At 47.5% G+C, this 20,289-nt stretch overlaps 1 protein-coding gene across 1 annotated transcript in view; it reads left to right on the top strand.

Moving 5' to 3' along the window:
* The window catches only part of FLT1 (fms-related tyrosine kinase 1), a 174,945-nt gene extending 156,830 nt beyond the window's left edge, over positions 1–18,115 (top strand). The window contains exons 26-30 of the mRNA XM_010851233.1: positions 3,394–3,499; positions 3,985–4,127; positions 8,406–8,490; positions 11,585–11,673; positions 15,373–18,115. Of these exons, the coding sequence (XP_010849535.1) occupies positions 3,394–3,499; positions 3,985–4,127; positions 8,406–8,490; positions 11,585–11,673; positions 15,373–15,574 (625 nt within the window). The 3' untranslated portion in view covers positions 15,575–18,115. The remainder of the gene's footprint in view (positions 1–3,393; positions 3,500–3,984; positions 4,128–8,405; positions 8,491–11,584; positions 11,674–15,372) is intronic.
* The last annotated feature ends 2,174 nt before the right edge of the window (positions 18,116–20,289 follow it).

Below are 20,289 nucleotides of genomic sequence, written 5' to 3'. Positions count from 1 at the left end.
CCACCCCACAGCAGCACCGCCTTTCCTGCAGGGCCCTCCCATCCCACCCACACGGCGGGGGCCTGCTGGGAGCCCTGCGATGGCCTTCAGGAGGAGCTAGAGGGAACGAAGGAAGTGGGGCTTGGCCAGAGTGCAAGGCCGCTCTCTTTCCTTCACGGTCCAGAGACGAGCTAGGTCAGACCTAGGACGAGGCCGCCCGAGGACTCCGGCCACAAGGGCAGGGCTGGGAGCAGCCCAAGCGTAGAGGGAGAAGGGGCCCGGGCTCGTCAGGTGCGTGTGGTGCTTTGGCCAGGAAAGCACAAGGCCCTTCTGGGAGCTGGGGAGACAGCCAGGTGAGCCCCAGGCCCGGCCGGGCTGCAGAGAGAGAAAGGCAGGAGGGCTTTCTCTCATTTAAAATGAGAGGACTCTGCACTTTGCGATTTAAGTATTTCCCCTGCTACAATCTTACTGGAAGACCCCAGACGGCGTTGGGGGCAGGTGGGCGGGAATCGCCATCTGAACTGAATGAGCGATGGAGCTAGCCTCTAAGAAGTGTCGTGACTAGTTAGCTACGTACAGAGGAGACAGACAGAAAGGTGGTCCTCCAGACTCCCTAGACCACAGGACTGTCAAGTTAGGAACATACCCCATGGTCCTTAGAAGAAATATCTCTGACATGTTCACTCATGCTTTGAATTAAATATTTCTGCCCACTTTCCATATAATCTGAAAGTCACAAGAGCAAATTCCTAGTGACTAACAGTAATAATTGTTGGTGTGCAGTTGCTAAGTCATATCCAATTCTTTGTGACCCCATGGACTGCAGCACGCCAGGCTTCCCTGTCCTTCACCATCTCCCAGAGCTTGCTCAAACTCATGTCCATTAAGTTGGTGATGCCATCCAACCATCTCATCCTGCTGCCCCCCTTCTCTTTTCAACTTCAACAATAATGACAATTGCAGTCATTAACAGGTTTATTATTTATTAGTTACTTAGTGCTTATGAAGAGTCAGGCACTATCTTAAACACTTTAACATATACCCATTTACCTCATTCTCATAACAGCCTATGCAGTGGGTGCTATTATTATCCCCGTTGTACAGATGAGAAAACCAAGGCACAGAACACAGAAGTGGTTTGCCACTTTGCTAATTAGGTATGCAAACCAAGTCTGAGTCCAGAGCCCCCAGCACCACACTGCACACCTGCAGGGTGTGTTTCCAGTTCTTACACTTATTCTGGTCCAAAACAACTCACATCAACTTTGGGCCCCACATGGCCTTGGACTTTATGAAAGCTTCAAATCTTTATATATGAAGAGCACTTGTACCCCAGCTTAGAGCTAGAGAGAATTCCTCAATTCTAGGGAGTTTCTTATAGAAATTATAAAAAGCAGCGGCTTTGGGAAATGTTTGTTAAGTCCAGAATTCAAGAACGGACACAAGTATTCGTATGGCTGAGTTCCTTCACTGTTCACCTGAAACAGCCACAACATTGTTACTTGGCTACGCATGCAAGGTTGTTTCAGTCATGTGTGACTCTTTGCGACCCCGTGAACTGTAGCCTGCCAGGCTCAGGTCCATGGAATACTCCAGGCAAGAATACTGGAGTGGGTTGCCCTTGGCTATACCCCAATATAAAATGTTTTCGGTGTTTAAAATTTTCTTTTAATTAAAAAAAGAAGTCCAAAATTCAAACCTTAAGCATTTGAAAGCTGATGGAGCCATTTCCACATTGCTTGTACCAATAGCGGGAAGACGTGGGTAAGGATAACGTGCACTCTCAGAACTTGGGTCCTGTGACCTGAACTTGACCTAAATTGATGTGCACTTGGGAGCCTGGGTGATAGCTTGGACAGGAAGCTCCCTCCACAGGCCCCCTCACCCCTAGCTTGCTTTGCGAAGGCCTGTGGGGTTGGGTGTAACTGGTATCTCTTTTTCTTATTAAACCTATTTACTTAGTGATGTAAAACGGTTTAATGTTGAGTCATTGGTTCCTCGCCCACAGCCTGTTTGATCAGATGTCTTTCAATGAGGAGGAGAAGTAATGAATGTTTTGATTTCTTTCTTTTCCTTTGGTGTTTGCAGAGATGATTCGCATTGGATTTTAGGCAAAAGGACTGGAAATCAGAAACCAGGGATCAAAATAAAAAACGGCAATAGTTGCAGGTGGTCCGTTTGGCTGGTTTCAGCAGAGAGGAACTTGGGAGCACCCTGCTCACAGCTCTTGCATTTCCTCCACCTCCGCCTTTCAGCGGTGAAGCGATGCTAGTTGAGATAAGCCTGCAGCCTCTTCTTGACCAAATGCTGCCAACTCTCAGACCCACCTCCCTTTTTTTGCCCGGTTCAAGCCTTTCTTGCTTTGGCTACTTTTCAATAGAACATCTATGTATCTTTTCTGGGTGTCCCTGGTGGCTCAGTGGTAGAGAACCCACCTGCCAATGCAGGAGACGCAGGTTCAATCCCTGGGTCAGGAAGATCCCTGGATAAGGAAATGGCAACCCACTCCTGGAGTTGCCTGGAGAATCCCATGGACAGAGGAGCCTGATGGGCTACAGTCCATGGAGTTGCAAAGAGTTGCATATGACTGAGCAACTAAACAACAACAAATGTATATACAACTGTGTGTGTGTGTGTGTGTAACTACTCTCCCAATAGCCTCTGAGAGTCTGTTTCTTGCTAGAGACCAGGGAGCCTTAGACAAGATAAGGCAGATTCAGGCCAGCCTCTGCCTCAGCCCTTATACCAGAGCTGAGGATCCAAGACTCGAGTCTGTGACCACCTGCCTCTGCAGAATTTCTGCACCTGTCTCAACAGATTAGTTGGATGGTATCACCGACTCAACGGACATGAGTTTGAGCAAACCCCAGGAGATGGTGAAGGACGGGAGCCTGACGTGCTGTGGTCCATGGGGTCACAGAGAGTCAGACATGACTTAGCTACTGAACCACCACCTTAATGTGAGATCCACATGGGACTGTCTTATGTTCCTCTAGGCCACTGGCCACTGGCAGGCTGGCCCAGGTTCCCTGGGTGGGGCACGTGCCTGGAGCCCCCACTCTAAGGCATGGAGAGGTCAGGGAGGTCTCTCAGGTCAGGGAGAGTGAAGGAACCTTGAGCATGGCAGCCCCCATCCTGTGTGCCCAGGGAGCAGGGGCAACACCCCAGAGTTATAGTCCATTCCTCACTCCCAGCTTCCTCCATGTCTATAAGTTCCACTCCAAGCAAGACCTGGCCCAAGCAGCCTTTTATGTATCACACTGTGTACCCACAATTTAAACAGAGTGAACACTACATACTGCAAAAAGCATCATCTTTATACGCATGACAACGCCCACCCCGCTGCTGACATGTATGGTAACCCATGTACCCACTACCGCCTCCAGCCGTCTCTATTTTCCTCTCACCCAACAGCTACCAGATCATGTTGGACTGCTGGCACAAAGACCCAAAAGAAAGGCCAAGATTTGTGGAGCTTGTGGAAAAACTAGGTGACCTGCTTCAAGCCAATGTACAACAGGTAAATTTATATAGACTATCAGAAGGCCAGATGCCTTTGATGTTAGTCAAGGGGTGTCTTCCTTGTCTCTCGTTATTTAGTGGCTATTAACAGCTGAGATCGGGCTTCCCTGGTGGCTCAGTGGTAAAGAATCCAGCTGCCAATGCAGAAGACATGGGTTCTACCCCTGAGTCTGGAAGATCCCCTGGAGGAGGGAATGGCAACCCACTCCAGTATTCTTTCCTAGAGAATTCCATGGACAGAGGACTCTGGTAGGCTACACTCCATGGGGTTGCCAGAGTCGGACACAACTTAGTGACTAAACAACAGCAACAATAGCTGAGATCACCAGCAAAAACACAAACAAAAAACTGCATATATGCAGAAGTATCATCTCAAAACACAACCAAGATTATGGAAATGACATAGTTGAAGTGAGACAGTGCTGCAGAGAAATAGGCTGGAGTAGAACGCGTGTGATCAGAGCTCCACCTTTGCTGTTTCAGGATGGTAAAGACTACATTCCGCTCAACGCCATCCTGACAGGCAACACTGCGTTTACATACTCAACACCTGCCTTCTCCGAGGACTTCTTCCAGGAAGATATTTCTGCTCCAAAGTTTAATTCAGGGAGTTCTGATAATGTCAGGTAAGATCTTTTCTTCTCCAACTTCATTTGATAAGATTTTCAAACTTAAAAAAAAAAAAGTTCACCTCCTAAATTCAACCGTAACATGTTGCCTTAGTCTGTCTGTGGGCTTTGCCAATGACTCAGTGGGTAAAGAATCCACCTGCCAATGCAGGAGACAAGAAGTCACAGGTTCAGTCCCTGGGTCGAGAAGATCCTCTGGAGGAGGAAATGGCAGCCTACACCAGTATTCTTGCCTGAAAAATCCCATGGACAGAGGAGCCTATATTCTGTGTGTGTGTGTGTGTGTATGAAAGAGGACATACACCATTGTAATGCTTTGCCTCTAAACACTTTGGTATACATCTTGTATGGAGAAGGAAATGGTAACCCACTCCAGTATTCTGGCCTGGAGAATCCCACGGACAGAGGAGCCTGCTGGGCTACAGTCCATGGGGACAAAGAGAGTCAGACTTGACTGAAGCAACTTAGCATGCACATACATCTTGTAAGGGGTGTTCTCCTGTGCCAGCACACCAACATTATCACAAAGAAACTGATAATCTCTTCCTCTTATTAAGTTTTCAAGTTCCCATTATTGTCCCCAAATGTCTTCTGCACCTTTTTTAAAAGCACCATCCGATCAAGAATACCTTGCATTTCCTTCCATTTCTTTAGTCTATCTTCCTCCCGAAGAACTCTTCCATCTTTTCCTCCTCGATGACCTTGACTTTTTTCATGATACCTTCAATACAGTGAAAACAAACTGGATTTGTTTTCTCACCTGACAAACTACAGTATCTCTTGTTAGCGCGAAGGAAACTGGAGAAGGGGTGAGGGGAGGCAGATACACCGAGTGGCCACGCTGGATAAGGTTAGCACCTTGGTGCCAGTAGTGACTCGTATGTTCCACTCACTATAGTAAGTCCCCTACATACAGACGAGTTCCATTCCAAGAGTGTCCAGTTTATTAGTACGTCCAACAAAGTTAGCCTAGGTACCCAACCGACACGATTGGCCACGTAGTACTGTAGTGTAATACAGTCATACTGTATTACTAGAAACCTATTACAGTAATACTTGACTGTAATAGGTTTATAATACTTTTCCCACAAATAATATATAACAAACACAAAAAGGAAAACATTTTGAATCTTACGGTACCTAGTGCAGTAGAACAGCTGGCACATAGGGGCTGGCATCAAGTGAACAGGCAAGAAGAGTTCCTGGCTGGAGAAGGGAGAAGAGGTGGGAGATGGTAGAGCTGAAGGGTCATCAGCAGTAGGAGATGGAGGGCCAGCTGCGATGTCACACTGATGGCAGCTTCTGATTCCTTGCTGGATTCAATTCTATCTACCCTCTTGCTTCTGGACATCCTGGGCTTGATATAAGGATAGTGTACTACTGTGCTCTACCGATGGAGAAGGCAATGGCTCCCCGCTCCAGTACTCTTGCCTGGAAAATCCCATGGACGGAGGGGCCTGGTGGGCTGCAGTCCATGGGGTCGCTAGAGTCAGACACGACTGAGCAACTTCAGTTTCACTTTTCACTTTCATGCACTGGAGAAGGAAATGGCAACCCGCTCCAGTGTTCTTGCCTAGAGAATCCCAGGGATGGCAGAGCCTGGTGGGCTGCCGTCTATGGGGTCGCACAGAGTCGGACATAATTGAAGCGACTCAGCAGCAGTGGCAGCAGCACTCTACTGAACAGTAGTGTTTAAAGCACACAAAAGCACAGCCACTTGTAGAGGAGGCATGCACACAGCAACGTACGCTAGACAGGTAAACTAACTTACACCACTGGACATGCGAACACACGTTTGTTATCTTTGAAAACTCATAACTTCACATGCAGGGGACTTACTGTACAGCGAGACATATGCTTTGTGGTCTGGTACGGCACTGGGCTCTTTGCATACATCACCTCCTCAAGACAGTCCTAGGAAGGAGGTACTATTCCTATGACACAGATGGAGACATTAAAGCTCTACAGAGGACAGCTTGCCACAACCATGCAGTCGGAAAGCGGCAGAACAGAGTTTCTAACCCAGGTGTTCTGATGCTCTGTCACTGTCCTTTGCAATCAGTCAGAACCAGAATTAGGACTTTCAGGCTATTCTATGGGCCTCCTAGCAATTTTATCTGCAGTGAGCTTCCCAGGTGGCGCTAGTAAAGTGACTTAGGATGGATGGACGGAGGTATCCTCCTAGACCACCAACCTCAGTTCAGCCACGCGTGGCAGGCCAGGGAAGAACTGGGAGGATTGACGGTCTGGGACAGGCCTGGAAGAAATCCAATGGCCAGTGCAGATTTGTGGGGTTGGGTCACAGGTCAGCGACCGATTCATACTTCACAGACCAGCCCAGATGAGTCATCCATTGTTTTAAAGAGGAGACAAGTAAGCCTGGATTGAATAATAAATTAGCAGAGGCAGATCAGGTCAGACATGGGGGAGGGAAGTATCAAACTGACACGGGCCCTTCCAGCCTCTTGCTTAGCCTTCGCCAGACAGGGCGCTTGCCTAAGAGATGGGCCCTGTCAGTGGTGACAGGGTCTCAGGTGAGTGTGTGTACAGTGGGCCACCGAACTCAGCAGACAGTCACAAGGACGTCATCCAGTTACTACTGCTTCCTCCCGATCTGTAATCGTAGGGCTGGATACACCAGACAGCACCGGTGCTTGGATATACACCACTGAATCGGCCGTGCGGCCCTCACGGGTCATGGCCTTTCAGAAGCAGCAGCTGTACACTGATGAAGCCGCATCACCTCTCTGGGCATCGTCTCCTCCCTCCGTCACATTCAGACCAGATGACAACTCAGGGCTCTTCTCGGCCTGACGTCATCTGGCTCCCTGAGGGACCAGAGACCTGGCCACTGCTGAGTCCCTCAAGGGTCCCTGTGGGGTTTTGTTCACAACAGTGCAGTGAGGGCCACATCAGTGATTAGAAACCACTTGCTGGGATTCCCGGGGCACGCAGCCAGGAACCTGCAGCTTCAAAAGGTGTGAGGTCACTCCTCTGGCATTCGGGTTCATCTTAGCTGGGAAGGGGTGCCTGTGATCTCCTGACTAATCAAAACTGAAGGCGTTATCCTGACCTGATTATTCTTTTTTTTTTTAATCAGCATTTTTAAATTTTTTATTCATTTTTTAAAATTTATTTAATTGGAGGCTAATTACTTTACAATATTGTAGTGGTTTTTGCCATCATTGACATGAATCAGCCACAGGTGTACATGTGTTCCCCATCCTGAACCTCGCTCCCACCTCCCTCCCCATCCCATCTCTCTGGGTCATCCCAGTGCACCAGCCCTGAGCACCCTGTCTCATGCATTGAACCTGGACTGGCGATCTGTTTCACATATGATAATATACATGTTTTAATGCTATTCTCTCAAATCATCCCACCCTGGCCTTCTCCCACAGAGTCCAAAAGACTGTTCTATACATCTGTGTCTCTCTTGCTGTCTTGCATATAGGGTTATCATTACCATCTTTCTAAATTCCATATATGTGCGTTAGTATACTGTATTGGTGTTTTTCTTTCTGGCTTACTTCACTCTGTATAATAGGCTCCAGTTTCATCCACCTCATTAGAACCGATTCAAATGTATTCTTTTTAATGGCTGAGTAATACTCCATTGTGTATATGTACCACAGCTTTCTTATCCATTCGTCTGCTGATGGACATCTAGGTTGCTTCCATGTCCTGGCTATTATAAATAGTGCTGCGATGAACATTGGGGTACATGTGTCTCTTTCAATTATAGTTTCCTCAGTGTGTATGCTCAGCAGTGGGATTGCTGGGTCATATGGCAGTTCTATTTCCAGTTTTTTAAGGTTCTCCATAGTGGCTGTACTAGTTTGCATTCCCACCAACAGTGTAAGAGGGTTCCCTTTTCTCCACACCCTCTTCAGCATTTATTGCTTGTAGACTTTTGGATAGCAGCCATTCTGACCGGCGTGAAATGGTACCTCATTGTGGTTTTGATTTGCATTTCTCTGATAATGAGTGATGTTGAGCATCTTTTCATGTGTTTGTTAGCCATCTGTATGTCTTCTTTGGAGAAGTGTCTGTTTAATTCTTTGGCCCATTTTTTGACTAGGTCATTTATTTTTCTGGAATTGAGCTGCAGGAGTTGCTTGTATATTTTTGAGATTAATTCTTTGTCAGTTGCTTCGTTTGCTATTATTTTCTCCCATTCTGAAGGCTGTCTTTTCACCTTGCTTATAGTTTCTTTCGTTGTGCAAAAGCTTTTAAGTTTAATTACTGACCTGATTATCCTTTCTGCTTCTTTAGATATGTCAATGCTTTCAATTTCATCAGCCTGGAAAAACTCAAAACCTTTGAAGAATTCTCACCGAATGGCACCTCCCTGCTTGATGTAAGTAACAGAATTAACCTCTTCAGCACACCCCGGGCAGCCCCCCATGCAAACACAAACCCCAACTGTCTGGTTGCTCTAGGTCACCAGGGGCCAGTCATCAGTGGTGGCTGAAATGACACTTCCAGGGCAACGGCAACAAGACATGGGACATACAGAGCTAATCTGAAAGTAGTTCTGTAGTCTGAAGATGACCCAGAGCTCACCCCAGGGCCCAAGTCCTTGGCTGGGCATAACCTTAGGAAACATCCTTGGGTGTTTCTAAGTATCTTGGCTGTCAGGGGTGGAAGCCTGCTATCCCAGCATCAAAGCAACTCAAAACTGTGTGAGGGGTGGGGCCTCCCCTCTGAGATCCTGGCACAATCTCCGAGACCTCTTGCTCCTTCCCACAAAATTTCCAGAGCTGAGCAGCCAGGCTCCCACCCAGCCGCACAGAGAGAAGCAATCCACACAGCCCTGGCAAACAAGAGGCCTCAACTCACCTGTCCCTTTAAAGGTCTGGACAAGGGGCTGAGAGATTAAGGGGAGGAGACAGAGAGCTGGACCAGAGCGTGGTCTCCAGACACAGTCACTGGATCCAGGACCACCCATGCTCACAGAGCCATGACCCAAAAAAGGCCTGGAAAGCCTCCTGTGGTGAGAAGGTGGTGACCTCAAATGCTGTGGTCACCGCTGGAAAATGCCCAAACCCTTCAAATACACCAGATAGAGAGAAAAAGATGACGTGAACATTAAACAAACAAAAAAAAATTACAAATAAGCTGTGACTACAAAGACAAAGTGCTGGAAATGTTGCTTTGCTGCTTAGAATGCTGGTTTTAAGTCCAAGGAAATGGCACTGAATACAACATGCAAGGTTTCTTTGACCCTTAGCCCTCCCGACCCTGATGCACTGGGCCCTAGGGCAGTATCCTTGCTTAGGTTCCTCCCTGATAGTCAAGGACACACGCAGAGACACATAAGAGACCCAAAGGGTGGCAGGAACTACGTGTGGGGTCCACTCACTGGAAACACCATTTTGACAGTATAAGGAAGGCCCTGCGTAAAACTCAGTGCTAAATATGACCCAGTGAGTAAACGGAATTGCTGGAAACTGTAACTCAGTTCAGTTCCATCGCTCAGTCGTGTCTGACTCTTTGCAACCCCATGGGCTACAGCACACCAGGCCTCCCTGTCCATCACCAACTCCCAGAATTTACTCAAACTCATGTCCATTGAGTCAGTGATGCCATCCAACCATCTCATCCTCTGTCGTTCCCTTCTCCTGCCTTCAATCTTTCCCAGCATCAGATCTTTTCAAATGGGTCAGCACTTCGCATCAGGTGGCCAAAGTATTGGTGTTTCAGCTTCAGCATCAGTCTTTCCAATGAACACCCAGGGCTGATCTTCAGAATGGACTGGTTGGATCTCCTTGCAGTCCAAGGGACTCTCAAGAGTCTTCTCCAACACCACAGTTCAAAAGCATCAATTCTTCGGCACTCAGCTTTCTTTATAGTCCAACTCTCACATCCATACATGACTACTGGAAAAACCATAGCCTTGACTAGATGGACCTTTGTTGGCAAAGTAATGTCTCTGTTTTTTAATATCCTTTCTATGTTGGTCATAACATTTCTTCCAAGGGGTGTGTTTTTATTTCTGACAAAATGTGGTCCACTGGAGTAGGGAATGGCAAACCACTTCAGTATTCCTGTCTCAAGAACCCCACGAACAGTATGAAAAGGCAAAAGGATAGGACACTGAAAGATGAACTCCCCAGGTCAGTAGGTACCCAATATGCTACTGGAGATCAGTGGAGAAATAACTCCAGAAAGAATGAAGGGATGGAGCCAGAGCAAAAACAACACACAGCTACAGATGTGACTGGTGATAGAAGCAAGGTCTGATGCTGTAAAGAGCAATATTGCATAGGAACCTGGAATGTTAGGTCCATGAATCAAGGCAAATTGGAAGTGATCAAACAGGAGATGGCAAGAGTGAACATTGACATTTTAGGAATCAGCAAACTAAAGTGGACTGGAATGGATGAATTTAACTCAGATGACCATTATATCTACTACTGTGGGCAAGAATCCCTTAGAAGAAATGGAGTAGCCATCATAGTCAACAAAAGAGTCCAAATTGCAGTACTTGGATGTAGTCTCAAATACGACAGAATGATCTCTGTTCGTCTCCAAGGCAAACCATTCAATATCACGGTAACTCAGGAGGGTCTCAAACCTCCATACAATCTTCAAGAAAGAAAATTAAACCCTGTCTTTATTATTTCTCACTCAGTTGTGTCCAACTCTTTGTGACCCCATGGAGTGTAGCCCGCCAGGCTCCTCTGTCCATGGGGATGCTCCAGGCAAGAATACTGGAGTGGGCTGCATTCTGTTTTCCAGGGGATCTTCCCGACCCGGGGATCAAGCCTGGGTCTCCTGCATTGCAGGCAGATTCTTTATCACCTGAGCCACCAGGGAATCTTTACATATCACTGCCAAGTCAGCTGCCCAATTAGCTTTAACATATTTACGCAATAGTTTGCATAAAATAGCATAAAAGTTGACTACGAAAAATGCTCACCTGTTACCTGCAATTTCCCATTTTGATTATATTTGCTTTCTTCACCTGCAGGAAGAAGGGTCTCTGAGTCACTGGACATAGTGGCCTCTTGTAATTGACAAGGTTTAGACTGTCCAGTTGGAGAAGGCAATGGCAACCCACTCCAGTTCTCTTGCCTGGAAAATCCCATGAACGGAGGAGTCTGGTGGGCTGCAGTCCATGGGGTCGTGAAGAGTCAGACACGACTGAGCAACTTCGCTTTCACTTTTCACTTTCATGCATTGGAGAAGGAAATGGCAACCCACTCCAGTGTTCTTGCCTGGAGGATCCCAGGGATGGGGGAGCCTGGTGGGCTGCCGTCTATGGCGTCGCAGAGAGTCAGACTCGACTGAAACGACTTAGCAGCAGCAGCAGACTGGCCAGTATGGAGAGAGTGCTCTGTCCACACAGGGAGGGAGGCCAGATGCTGGAGTGACCTCAGACATGCATCCCAACGTCACGAACCCCTCTGGCTCAAGCAGGAGCTGTAACTCTTCCTTCTTCCCTGCAGGACTACCAGCTGGATACTGGCACCCTGCTGGCCTCCCCCTTGCTGAAGCGCTTCACCTGGGCAGAGAGCAAACCCAAGGCCCCACTGAAGTGAGTAAGGAAGCCGGGGGTGGGGGGCTTTTCTCACTTTCTGGAGGGGCAAGAGGGATGATGCCCGGGAGGAGGGTTTCATGGCCATAGTTGAGCGCTGCCTGCCCTCCTAAACTGCACTGTCCAGGCTGTGCAGAAAGCTCTTTTCCCTGGAAGGAAAGTAAAGAGGGCATAAAACCAGACATATGGACACGGCTGGGGCAGGGGGAGGAAGGAGAGAGTGGGAGGCATGGAGAGAGTAATGTGGAAACATACATTGCCATATATAAAATAAAGAGCCAATGGGAATTTGCTGTATGACTCAGGGAAGTCACACTGGGGCCCTGTGACAACCCAGAGAGGTAGGATGGGGAGGGAGGTGGGAGGGATGTTCAAGTGGGAGGGGACATGAGTAAACCTATGGCGATTCATGTTGATGTTCAGTAGAAACCAACACAATCCTGTAAAGCAATTATCCTTCCATTAAAAATAAATGAATTAAAAAAAATCATTAAAAAAAAAAACAAACAAACAGAAAAAAGCAGACACTTGAGCACCATGCTCTGGAAAGGAAGAGTGGGATTTGAGAGAAGACAGAACACTCCAGCAAAGAGAAGCATAGTCTTTCAGCAGAAAGGAGCTGGACGTCCTCAACTGTGAACAGTGTACAGTCCAGACCAGAGACCTGTCCGAGGGGGCAGGGAGAGAACGCACACCCGTTACCCGCTGGGCGCCTGCAGTGAGGGGACAAGAAGGGCCCCGGGACAGTTGTCTAGTCCTAAGACGCGCCATCCTGAGACCCCAACTCTTCCAAATGAAGGCTCGTTTCCTGTTAGAGCCCGCTCTCCTGCCTCCACCAGGCAGCCAGTGACAACACTGTCAGAACTACCAGGGCTCTCGCTGCACTCTGCACGGCCGGCTCCTCTCCGTGCTCCTCTCTGCCCAGCGACATCGCTGGGCAGGGCAAGACCCACCAGATCTGCCTTCCTTTCCTGGTTCAAACATCTGCCCTGGACCCTCTCCCCGATGTGGAACCGTTCTGCCCCCTCTTTTATCTCAATCAGGGATCTGCAAACTTCCCCCACCCCTTAAACAGAGTTCCCAAAACACTTGGGAGAAGTTGGGCCGCCTTCGGTAAGCAAAGGACCCGAAAATAAGATTTAAAAAGTGAACAAAGTCTTCAGTTCCTCCACAACACAGGTGGAGTGCTCCCTTCTCTTTTCCTCAAATTCTCAAGCACCCTATGTTTTCCATACAGTTGAAGAGCTAGGAGAACAAGAGTACTTTGGGGGTGGACTTGTTTAAAAAGGGAACTGTGCCTAGGGAAGTCAGGTGACTTTTTACATCTTTCATGATCAATACTTTTGGTGGAGTTGAAATGCTGTTTTCATTCTGCATTTGTGTAGTTTGGTGCTGTGTTCAGAGTTAAGTGTTTTCAGAAAAGTATGTTCTGCATGTGTTTTTTTACAGTCTAAATTCTGACTGCCGAGAAGTTTCTATTGTACGAAACTTCACTTAGGTGGTTTTTCTACTGAATGCAGACCCATTCGTAAGGGGCCAGTGATAACTGCTCAACTCTGCCACTTATAAAAGCAGCTGATAGACGAGCAATAAAATGCAGCTGTGTCCAGTCAACCATACTCACAAGAGCCGGTGGCCTTGGCCAGGGAACACGTGAAAATCAGCTTCACCTCATCAGATATCAGGGCAAATGCAAATCACATGAGCCACCTCTTCACCCCCACCAGAATGGTTTGAACCAGGGACGTGGTTCTAGAACTCTGGTCCTCACTAACCAGAGTCAGTGTTGATGAGGACGTGGAGGAATTAGAACTCTGGATGCTTGCTGGTGGGAACATGATATTACTGCAGCCACTTTGGAAAACAATCTAGCAGTTTACAGAGGAAAGCAGTCCTCAGAAGGTTAAACAGAGTTACTCTGAGCCAGCAATGCAACTCTGTAGGTATACATATACCCCACAGAAACGTATATGCGAATATTCATAAGAATCAGAAGTAGAAACAACTCTCGAGTCTATCAGTTGGTGAACCAATAAATAAAATGCATATATCCGTACAAGGGAATATTTGTCAATCAAAAGTACGAGGTACTGATAGGAGGCTACAACATAGATGAACCTTGAATTAAGTGAGAGGAGCTAGTTGTATGATTTCATTTATATGAAATGCCCAGAGTACACTTTAAATAGGTATACTGTACAATATGCAAACATGTCAATAAAACTATTGTTTTAAAAAACAACAACAAACCAAACAGGTGGCCAGCTCACAGGCTAGTTTGCAGACCCTGATGTAAACCAAAGGGTGTCCGCAGACACCTCTGAGCAGTGGGGCCCCAGCTCGTCAACTACAGAGGACTGGAGGGCTGTGAACGCTCCCCGACGGACACCTGCGCACCTGCGTCCTCTCCACGGGCACCCAGGGACCCCGAGCCCAGTCCTGGGCAGGTCACAGGACACGGAGTGAGGGGGAGAAATGGGGCCCACATGTTCTTGTTTCCTGCCTTGAAACAATTCCAGACCTTTGTGGAAAAAAAACGGTCCACTCCGAGACCAACATACAGAACATGGTTCAAAGGCTGGGTGCACCAATCTCGAGCCAAACGGCCAGTGGCACGCGGGGTTCTCACTCCCACCGGTGTTGCTGAAACTATCAAATACGGAGGACCAGACCAGCTCCCTGCCCCACCTGCACCCAACCCAAAAGCCAGTCTTTTCGCCCTGGCCAGCGACACACTGCCTGGAACCGAACCAAACCAAATGCTTCTCTCCTCCGGAGCACAAACTTGAGAGGGATAAACTTACCAAGTTTCTGTAGCACGTCCTAGGCATTGCTCCAGGCGGCCGCAAGAACTTTGCATGAAGTCGGTGGCTCAGAACGGGAGAAATGGATCCTCTTGCAGTTCCGGAGGCCGGACGCCCCAGAACGAGGTGTCGAGGTGTCGGCAGGGCTGCATCCCGACATGAGGCCCTCCTCTCCCACAGGACATCCTGGCCAGCGCCTCCTCCAGCCCTGACGCCCCGGCACTCCTCCTCTATGGCCGTGGCCCCGCTCCTCCTGCGAGCGCTGTGATGCCCCCGCCCGGACACGTGGGATTGCATTCAGGGCCCACCTGGTTGATGCAGGAGGCGCCTCCTCTCAAGATCCTCTATTTTAATCGCAGCTCTCCCCTTAGAAGATGTTGTTCACAGATTTAGCATCTTTCAGCCAATCCCAGGTGCTAATGGACCCGCGGAGGGGAGTGCTGGACCCAAGCCTGGGAGCTGTTTTCCACCAGGAATTCTGGATTTGTTTTAACTAATCCCACCCTCCGTCCCCAGCCAGTGGAGGAGAGGCCGTGGGCAGCTCCAGACACCCCAGCCTAGTTTGAGGTAGGACTCAACAGACTCACTCTGGATGGGTTTGAACAAGTGTTAATCCTCCAGTCGACTCCAACTCTTTGCGATCCCATGGCTGTAGCCCACCAGGCTCCTGTGTCCATGGGATTTTCCAGGCAAGAATACTGGAGTGGGCTGCCATTTCCTTCTCCAGGGGGTCTTCATGCCTCAGGGATCGAACTCGGGCCTCCCAGCAGGCAGATTCTTTACTGACCAGGGAAGCCGCTGGGCTTGAACAAAGTGCCCACTCAAGAGTGGACTTTAGTGTTTCCAATAAATCCATTTTGTACAATTGATTTTTTTCTTTCTTTTCTGTCTTTAGCTTGAGAGTAACCAGTAAGAGTAAGGAGTCAGGCCTTTCTGACCTCAGCAGACCCACGTTTTGCCATGCCAGCTGTGGGCACCTGGGCGCGGGCCACCGCAGGTTCACCTATGATCACTCGGAGCTGGAGAGGAAGATTTCCTGCTGCTCACCTCCGCCTGACTACAACTCTGTGGTCCTGTACTCCACCCCACCAGTCTAAAGCCCGATTCTGCACAGCCTTCTTTCTAGAACCACGTGTGTATTTATAAACCCCAGAAAACTAGCTTTTGCCAGTATTATGCATATAGAAATCGACACCTTTTCCTTTCCACAGGAGCCGGCTGCTTTTGTGTGTGTGTGTTTTTTTAATAGTGCTTTTGTCTTTCTTGACTAACAAGAACGTAACCCCACATAGAGGAATAGTGACAGAGCGCCACTGCCGACCCTTGCAGGACTCAGCGGGGAGGAGAAATCCTGACCCCGGAGACCCCACAGCCTCCGGGCTCCAGGTGGCTCAGGACACACGCTGTCACCTGTCACTGCGGCTCGGACTCTTTGGGCCAGCAAGGCCTGTGCTGTCAGAGGCATGGTTCTGGGGTCTCCAGCAGGCTGTGTGTGTAGGGAGGGAGAAGACAGGGAGAGCACACAGGGCAGGGGAGGGGGACTGGAGCTGCACCTCGTGGGGCGGGAGTGAGTAGAGGACAGTGCCACTGGGTCCACCTTGGAGAATCCATCCAGGGAGCAGACAGGACTGAGGGGTGATGGGAGGTTTAAAAAAAAAAAGCCAAACATAATTTTTGGAACTATCAAGCAGATTGTAAAACCTTAGGTGGGCTCACCCCAGTAAGTCTGGTCTGTCATGTCACCTCTTAGGCTTAAAGCCACGTTTTCACAGATAACGTCTGCTTCTATTTTGAGTATTCATATATAGTCCACTTAATTCACTTCTTTGTTCTAACATGTTTCAATTAGTAATCAAAGGAAGCTGAGGAGAAGGGCAACAGTCTTGTGGAGGTTTTCTCTAGACCCAAACTAGGATAGATGGAGAAAAAGGGAAGGTGGGAGTGAAAACCCCCTCTCTGCACCAGACCAACTGCCTGAGACCGAGGGGACTGGAGGACAGGAAGGCAGCCACGTGTCCTTCTTATTCAGTGGGGACCCCAACTCTCTCACGCTTGTCTCCTGGACACAAGAGCAGTAACCAATGTCTATGAAGCACTTTATGCTCCTTGAGGAAAAAGGTGGTGTGTGATTTATGCAAGATGTTTCTAGAACTGGGACTCAGGATATTAGTTAATGAGCCGTCAGTAAGAGAAAAGCCTCTTTTCACCTACTTTGGGCCCCGCCTCGGGTCTGAGTTGTGACCGAAATAGGGACAGGGTACAAAAGGGCGCCCACTTCTTGGGGCCGAGAGGCCCTGGGTCCGCCACCATCTTTGCGTGATTCTGTGTATTTAGGGTGTGTGTGCACCTTCTGGGGCCAGTCAGGCCACCAGGAATCACTGCTCCTGGTGGAGAGGAGGATGCTTACCTTGACGCAGGTGATGTAACCCTAGAACCTGAGACAAAGGTGATAGATAGGCCTGGACATCCTGCCCTGGCCAGAGGGCAGGGGACTGGTGGAGGCGGGGGTGGTCACAGTCTCGTTTCAAGGTTCTTGGTGTGAAGAGACGGGAGAGTTGGCTTGTCCCCAGCCAGAGAGCTGCTCCCGGGGTGGTGGTGGGAGGGGACCTCTGCTGGAGGAGCCTCCAGCCAGTCTCCACCAGGAGCCGAGTCCAGACAGCACGGGACCAGGGACCAAAGGCGGGGAGAGCTTTGCTCTTCCTCTTTACAGGCACAAGAGCACCTGTGACCACTGGCAAGAGTAGCAATCAGGTAACCGGGAGGAGGTTAAGCAGGCAAAATATAAGAAGCTTGAAATTGAGTCTCTGGTTTTTTCAAGTCAGTTAAGGATCCAGCAATTAGGGAAAACAAAGAAAAACCTTAGCTATACGTATATGTCTTGATTTCAGCAATCCGTTCTTTAAGAGGCCTTAGTAATACCATTTTTCCAAAAGACAAAGAACCCTTTAGACTGTTAATCTGGCTTCCTCAGAGACTCGATGGAATCAGAGACTCTGTCCAGCAGTCCAGCTCCATCTGAGGTCTCAACATAGAACAAAAACTGGAAACCGGGAGGAAAGATGCTCTCCAGTGGGAAAGGGCTTGTCACAGGTAGGTGCCCTGAAGCAGCACAGAAAATTAAATCACTAATGAATTGATGGCATTATTAGACCCATTTGTCAATTTTGACAAAAATGGATGGCATGAACAATTAGGGGGCAAGGACCCCCTTTCCAGGACTTGTGAGATCATGTAACCCGAGTATGGTGGGTGGGAGGGGACTGAAACCACGCACAAGCTTGTCTCTAGTTGTTCTCAGAATGACGCTCAGACCCGAGGAGCAAGTGTGTTCAAAATCCTGATAAGGTTACTTTTGGATGTCAAACGGGAAAAAAACACTTGTTGGCCTCTTGTAACTGATTAAAGGAGCGCGCCTTTGACTGACAGTGGTGGTAACTATATGTATATTTGTGTGTGTGTGTTGTGCAGAACTATTTAAGGAAACTGGAATTTTAAAGTTACTTTTATACAAACCAAGAGTATATGCTGCAGATTATAAGTGAGACAGAATTTTGTCCTACATCTCTAGTCACTATGAATGTATTTTGTATGTTATCTTCATATAATAAAATTAACTTACAAAAACATCCATATATTTTCAATTCTGTGTGAAAATGAAAAAAGGGGTCTTGGTTTTCTTGGGGCTGTTGAGGGGGGACAAGCATAAAAATGCTCATGAAATATTAACTGCTAAACCAGCACAAGAAATAGACAGCAAATACAGCTCAAGACAGGCACAGATCATCCATCAGCCCACAGAGTGGCTGTATTAACAATCAAGACGCAAACAGTGTAACAAAAGCTAGAAAAATGGTCCAGATGAAGTGGTTTGCAAAACAGAAATGAGACACAAACATAGGGAAGAAATGTATGGACACCAAGTGGGGGGAAGGAGCGGTGGGGATGAACTGGGTGACTGGGATTGACATATACACACTATTGATACTCCGTGTAAGAGAACTAATGAGAACCCAGTGTAGAGCACAGGGAACTCTGTTCAGCACTCTGTGATGACCTAAATGGGAAGGAAATCCTAAGACAGATACGTGTGTGCTGTGTCACTCAGTCGTGTCTGACTCTTTGTGACCCCATGGACTGTATCCCACCAGGCTCCTCTGTCCGTGGGATTCTCCAGGCAAGAATTACTGGAGTGGGTTGCCATGCCCTATCCAGAGGAAAAAGAGATATATGTACATATATATAGCTGATTCACTTTGTTGTACAGCAGAAACAGGACACTATAAAGCAACTATACTGCAAAAAAATTTTTTTTTAAATCTAAGATGAACATGATCACAAGTAAAATGTACAGGCTAAGGGTGAGTGCTGGCTACAGATCAAAGTCCCCTCAATTAAAAATGAGGCAGGCTTTCCCAAATAGTAGTATTACCATAATGAAGAATGTATGTGTTTGTAAAAGATGCTTGCTCCTTGGAAGAAAAGTTATGACCAACATAGACAACATGTTAAAAAGCAGAGACATTACTTTGCCAACAAAGGTCCGTCTAGTCAAAACTATGGTTTTTCCAGTAGTCACGTATGGATTTGAGAGTTGGACAATAAACAAAGCTGAGTGCCAAAGAATTGATGCTTTTGAACTGTGGTGTTGGAGAAGACTCTTGAGAGTCCCTTAGACTGCAAGGAGATCAAACCAGTCCATCCTAAAGGAGATCAATCCTAAATATTCATTGGAAGGACTGATGCTGAAGCTAAAACTTCAATACTTTGGCACCTAACGCGAAGAAATGACTCATTTGAAAAGACTCTGATCTGGGAAAGATTGAAGGCGGGAGGGGACGACAGAGGGAGAGATGGTTGGATGGCATCACCAACTCAATGGACATGAGTTTGAGTAAACTCCAAGAGTTGGTGATGGACAGGGAGGCCTAGTGTGTTGCAGTCCATGGGGTCGCAGAGTCGGACACGACTGAGCAACTGAACTGAATAGAACTGTGTGTGTGTATTAGAGGTTGTGTGCAGGAAAGCATACAAAATAATCAGGCAAAATCCAGAGACAAGAATTTCCGTAAGAAAAGGACACTAGCTAAGTACTCAACTTTGTTTTGTGGGTTACATCCTAGAAAGAGAAAACAATTAGAGAATCACTAATAGACACAGAATAAGCAACCACCAGGTTGTCTTAGAAAGCGCTCACACCGTCACCTTCCTAATAACACCATGAGCAAACCAGATTGGAGAAACATTTTCCGAGAAAACAAGCCTACTTTCTTTGGGATAAAAGCAAGAAAAGGGGATGTGACTAATCTCAATTAGCTGAAGACGGCAAGAAGCATTATGAGAATCTGAAATCCTTTTAAAATATTACTGGTTTTCTTGACTCAGAAGTCACTCATTTAGGCAAACAATTTGAAGAATGCTCGAGGAATTGGTGTCATGTCATAGTTTAGACGTTTTCTCATGACTTTAGAAATTTACAGTACATTTGGGAATAGTTTTTTTTTCTTTACTCCAGCAGAAGGATGGCCCAGTAAGGTTTATTGAACCCTTCAGTGTTAAACATGTTATCAGACTTTTGGGTTCCAAAGGCCAGAAAATACTTCAAAAATCTCCTGGGTTCCAACACAGGAATGAGTAGCATTCTGTTTTTTGAACTCAAGACATCTAAGAGAAAACAAACCAATCAGATGCCATAAAGAAGTTCTATTTCTTGATCTGGGTGGGGTAGTAGGTGCATTCATTTTGTGCTCACTCACTGAGCTGTCCACTTACTTGCAAACCTGTGTTTGTATTCTTCGATAAAAGATATGCAAAA

This window comes from Bison bison, unplaced genomic scaffold (genome assembly GCF_000754665.1).
Source record: "Bison bison bison isolate TAMUID 2011002044 unplaced genomic scaffold, Bison_UMD1.0 scf7180017864299, whole genome shotgun sequence".
In the NCBI taxonomy this organism is placed as follows: domain Eukaryota; kingdom Metazoa; phylum Chordata; class Mammalia; order Artiodactyla; family Bovidae; genus Bison; species Bison bison.
This window is presented reverse-complemented; position numbering and strand designations above follow the sequence as displayed.